General features: G+C 31.1%; 1 protein-coding gene across 1 annotated transcript; it reads left to right on the top strand.

Annotated features, from left to right (window-relative positions):
* Positions 1–1,577: 1,577 nt before the first annotated feature.
* On the top strand, positions 1,578–2,265 carry LOC140882099 (protein SENESCENCE-ASSOCIATED GENE 21, mitochondrial-like). The gene is made up of 2 exons (XM_073287853.1): positions 1,578–1,732; positions 1,834–2,265. The coding sequence occupies exons 1-2, from the start codon at positions 1,659–1,661 to the stop codon at positions 2,048–2,050; spliced, it is 291 nt and encodes a 96-aa protein (XP_073143954.1). The 5' UTR covers positions 1,578–1,658; the 3' UTR covers positions 2,051–2,265.
* Positions 2,266–6,000: the final 3,735 nt, after the last annotated feature.

Genomic DNA, 6,000 nt, shown 5'->3' with positions numbered 1-6,000 from the left:
TATAGTGTTAACATGATAAATCATGAGTTGTTAGATCTTCTCTTAAAATAATATCCGTAAGATAAGTTGAACTAAACTCGAAAAGTGTCGTGCATACATCACAAGAGCCTCACAATCCACGGCCACAAGCTGCCAACAAACATCATGGGATTTTCCCCACTAAAGTCGCTTCTTTGTACTCCCTCAAATAACTGATCAATTTTTGTTTTTCCTTTTACTTTTACACCTATTTCAAAATAGTGTGTGTTTCAACAATACGGTCTCACCAATATTTATTAATGAAAATAAGACAAGTCAATACTGGTGAAACTGTCTCACATGTTTTAAATTCATTCAAAAAAATGATCAAATCTAGTGTTCAAAAGTATCCTTATTGATTTGGTTGAAACTTGTGAATTGTAAAACAAATTTAAAGGGTCGTTTGGATTAGACAACAAAAAAAAATTTATTTACGAAAATATATATACACTAGTACTAGAATAAAAGTCAACATGAGAGTGGACAGAAACAGAAGCAAAAGTAAAGTTTGGGAATTGAATCGAAGAAAAATTGTTACAACAATCAATTCCCGATCCTCCATTACACACAAAGAAATATAAATTAATGTCATCTAGAAAAACGTATCTGTTCTACATGTAAATGGAGAATCTTCGATATTTTAATACACATAAACAAATACATATTCTCAAATATTCTTATTCTCTCACTTTAATATATATTACTATTAATAAAACATGAAAATGGTAGAGTAAATAACTTTTGGTATTTTCAAGTGAATTTTCAAAAATAAATCTATCCAATAAATAAATATACTATTTAACAATTTCAATTAATTTCAAAATTCATAAACTAATTCTCATATATATTACCTACATGACATAATTGATTTCTAATTTTTTTTTAAAAAAATACAAATTTTATCATTAATTATTTTTTAATATGATAATTTGATAAACACACGCATTATGTGTGCAAAGCGCTAGTTGTTAATAAACTTAATATATATATATATATATATATATATATATATATATATATATATATATATATATAGTTCTTTTATGGTGCCCAAGACTATACGCCCACTTCATGCCCACCATGTACAATTCAACTCACCTTATTGTACATGGTGGACATGAAATGGGCATATAGTGTTGGGCACCATAAAAGAACTCTATATATAATAATAATAATAATAATAATAATAATAATAATCTTATTATTGCCACATCCATTTTGTCTATGTTCAAATTTGAATAATATGATTAGAAATATGATATATCAAATCCATAAACGTAATACGTGTTATTTATATATGGTGAAAGAGCAGCTTAATTATGTTGGAGATTATTGAAATCGGAACATGCATTGTAAGTACCCAATTTTGTACTTACGTACAACAAACGACAGCTCCATTGACACCTGCTCGATCAATTTGCCTTCTCGCGTCTCACAAGAACCCTATTTTGACCCGGCCCATTATTATTATTATTATTATTATTATTATTATTATTAATTATTAAAAAATATTTGAATTTTGTTCTCCTATAAATATGGCCGCCTCCTCCCTCAAACACTCCAATATCATATCATACCTGGAAATAACAGAGATTCATTCTCCATATTCGTTCAGAAATTTAATTGAACTGAATCTCAAAATGGCTCGCTATTTCTCCACCGCTAAGAATGTCTCTGCTTTCGTCACCAACAAAATCTCACCTGCAATCTCCTGGTAAATCCTTTTTCTATTATATATATATATATATATGTATGTATGCTTGTGCGTGATGATTTTGAGTTAAAGATTGTTGAATGTGTCTTGGTGAATCACAGGAGGGGATACGCTGCGGCGGCGTCGCAGGGTACCGGCGTCTCCAACAGCGGGGCGAGCGCACACGTGATGTTGAAGAAAGGATCCGAGGAACCGAGCAAGATCTCATGGGTGCCCGACCCGGTGACCGGATATTACCGACCCGAGAACCAGGCCAAGGAGGTGGACGCGGCGGAGTTGCGCGCGACGCTTATCAAGGACAAAACCAGACGAAAGTGAATCGGAGATTAATTAATGAGCCATCTTTTTAACTACTGGAGAGAGTGCGAGCTCTGCTTCTGGTTCTGGTGGTGGATTACAAATACAGAGACTAGTCCTTGTTTGGTTCGCATGAAATGTGAAAAAGGGAATAAAATGTAAAGATATATATATGTTTACAATATATGCCCAATTTTATTTATCATAATATGATAGTACAATATTGTTGTCGTTTATTACTTATTATCATCTTAAATTTTATTTAATCTTCACATATACATATACTACAAATTACAGAACCAGATACGATAGATATTGGCGGTTTAATTTGCAAAGCATTCAGAATTCGACCGAACTTGACCTGTACAAATTTGTTCCGTGTCAAAAATAATTTATCGTATATGTCTCTTGGATATAAATGGCAAATATAACGCAAAACGAAAAAGGGTTGATTTAATTGTTACATGTACTAGAAACTTCTCGGTTCAAAAATGACATAAAACGTGTCAAATAGTGACCCGAGGTTTGTTAAATAGTAGTGATAAATGGATCCCGAGCTCGAGATTTCATTGTGTTTGAGATCTCACTCTTTATTGTAAAAAAAAATGAAGAATTATGTCGTATTATTTCGTTTCTAGAATATTACCACGAAGAATAAAAAAGATTGTTTGATAATAAAGTAGGGAGGGACTAAATCGAGATACACCCAAAGAGTAATCACAAGAGGTGGTAAAAATAGATAAAATTGAACCACAGTATTATATATGTTTCTTAATTCTTGACTTACTCCAATTAAGTCTATGATTCCAAGTACATGTTAAATTATTTATATTTTTTATTCTTATTAATTAGCATCCTTTGGCATTTTTAGTAATGTAAAATAATATTTGTATCAACTATGAGATATTTAGATATTAATTATGTCAAATTTTAAAAAATAAATATTCCGTAAACCTTACAATTCCTTCACCCAAAAGAAGTTGAACAAATAAATAAAATGAAATATGGACTCCTTAATTTGGTGATTCTTGAAGCGCCAAGCAACCACCAAAAAGCAACAAATAGTTTTGGCCAACAAAATCATACACACTCGGCCGCCGGTGCAAAGTAGAATTAGGAAAGCAAAATTGGGGATTTTTTTTAGGTATTTGAAAAGGACACTTGACCAATAACAGCTTATTATGCGTCCACGTGTTGGGTTCTTCAAATAAGCCAAAATAATTATGAAATTTAGTATTAGTGGTTGCCATTGACAAATTCACTGGTCTCGCAAAGTGACAATTCCTCACTATTAATAATTTAATACACTTTATTTTGCGCCATTTGTCCTCGAACTTTCTTCACCAACAGTTTTTAGTTTTTTTTTCGAAAGGAAATAGCATATAATCAAAGGAAGAAATTACATTTGAAGACAGGTTAAGAACCTGTTTAACCCGATCAGACAAGGAACCAGCCGATCTAGCTAAACTATGAGTCGCTTGGTTTGCTGATCTATAAACAAAAGATAAAGAACAAAATGACAGTTCCGATGCTAAGGATCTACAATCTTCAAGTAAAAGGCCCAAACTAATTAGACCTGCCCAAGGGCCGGGGTCTAACCCAGATCCGGATCGTGGTCAACGGATCGGCTAATCGGGTCAACGGATTTGATTCGGAACCGTGACCAGACCGATCATTAGACGGTTTGGTTATGGTTTACAGGTGTCATACTCGTCGATCCGGTGGGTAAGTTCATTTTTTATATATACGTAATATAATGCAATCCGTGTGAGTGTGCTTGAATATGATAAAATGTAATAAATCTTTTGAAAATTAAAATATTATTTATTTTGTATTGAATAAATGAATCATAAATGTAATAGATTTTTTGTTGAGATAATGAAATATTTTTTAAGATTTTTTATAAGTTCAATTATGCAAAATCCAATGTTTTCATAATCGGACCGGTGATCGAACCGGTCTACCTTAAAAAAACGGTCCAACCGGTTCGACCGTTTTAACCGGACGGTCGGACAGAAAAACCGTTTATATAATATAATATAATTAATAATATCTTTTAAATTTTAAAAATCTAAAAGATGTATATAAATAAACAAAAATATCTTTATCATAGTTTAAAAAATAAATAACTATATAAATATATTCAAAATATTAATTATAGTTATATATACTATATTTTTAAAAATAAATTAATTAATTAAAAAAATATAATAATAGAAAAATAATATTTTTAACGAAGTACAAATTTCAAATAATCATGAGTAAATATATAATAAAATATTAAATTAAGATTTTAAAATTAAAAAAAACAATTTTAAAAAAATAAAAAAAATTCGAAAACCGGTTCAACCGGTTTTCAGGCCGGTTCATGGGACCGGTTCTTGGCCGGATCTTAGCCGGTTCGACCGGTTTTGACCGGTTCTGAGCGGTTGAACCGTTAAAACGGTTTTTAGGGGTATTTCGGAACGGACCAGTGACCGGTTCCCGGTCGAACTGGTCGAACCAGCCGGTCCGGCCCGGTTTTTAAAACACTGGCAAAATCTTTTTTTTTTTTAAAAAGATAAGGATCGATCTGGATTCGGAACCGACGGTTAACCGGACCTGGACCACCGGTTCCATGACTCGGACCGGAACTGGCCACGGACGGGCCGATTAAAGGTTGGTATTTTGCTGGCCCGGACCCAGCCCGTGGCCAGGTCTAGTAATAATTATGTTTTACATCAAATATTATTTTTAAAATCAATAATTATGTTCATCAAATATTATCTTGAAATTTTAAAAATTAAAGATGATCTGGTAATTTTTTATTTTCTCACTACAAAAAAGCATAGGCTTTTCGTAACGGAAAAACCATCACAAAACCTGATTTGGGATGGTTTTGCACGGTTTGCGATGCTCTATTAAACCGTAGGAATATTGTGCGACAGTTCAATTTAAAATCATCGCAATTGCGAAGATGTTTTATTAAATTGTAGCAAAAATTGTGACGATTTTTCTTAATCCGTGGAAAGCACCATCACAATATTTTTATATTATAATATTTTCCAATTATCACAATTGTTAATCTTCCTAGTCATGTTTGCACATCACCGTTCTATCCAGCAAAGACAATTATTTCATCACAAAAAAAAAAAAAAACATTCCACCAAAAATAACAATCAATTATAGTGTTCTATAATCACAATAGACTGGATTGAATTTATTTTTATATTTTGGGACATCCATTGCATCTATATATATCAGCATTACTATATATATATATATATATATATATATATATATATATATAAAGATGGAGTATTAATTCAAGAATTTGATACGCGGAAATGGACCTTTTGACTGGGTGTTAGAGACACCTATAAATTAATATTTGTATTAATATTCATTATAACCTAGCTAGCTAGCCAAAGAATGACTTATTCAGAAGCAATGCATATGCAGTATGCGTGCTAGTAAAGACATACATTTGTTTAAGCTAATTACATAATTAACAAAGAAGATAAGTTTAATTAGCTGATTCATATGATTTGCAGTCAATTTTAATAAGTCAAGTCATCGTCGTCGTTTTAAGGAATTGCAATTGCCAATTGCCTCATCATATTAATATTGTATTTGTGTTGGAAGCAAATCATGTGAAGCCGTCTCCAGAATATTAGAGGCTCTAGGCAAATATTCAGGGGATAGAACTATATAATATTTTTTAATTAAATATCAATACAATCATTTCATCATCTAAAAATCAAATGTTTTACTTTTTGTAACTAAATATAATGACATAAACAACAATTGAATCAAAATATAAAAAAATAAAACTAAAACAAAAAAAAAAAAGAACTCAATAAATACTCAAATTTAATGAGTCAGAGATGAATAAGAATAGTTATAAGAATCTCCAAATTAAGAAAGTATAAATAATATATTTTAGTCACAACAAATCTGACAAAAAAATATATTATAATTTAAATAGTAGC

This window comes from Henckelia pumila, chromosome 2 (genome assembly GCF_033568475.1).
Source record: "Henckelia pumila isolate YLH828 chromosome 2, ASM3356847v2, whole genome shotgun sequence".
Classification (NCBI taxonomy): Eukaryota; Viridiplantae; Streptophyta; class Magnoliopsida; order Lamiales; family Gesneriaceae; genus Henckelia; species Henckelia pumila.
Note: the sequence above shows the minus strand (reverse complement) of the source record. Positions and strands in the feature narration are given on the sequence as shown.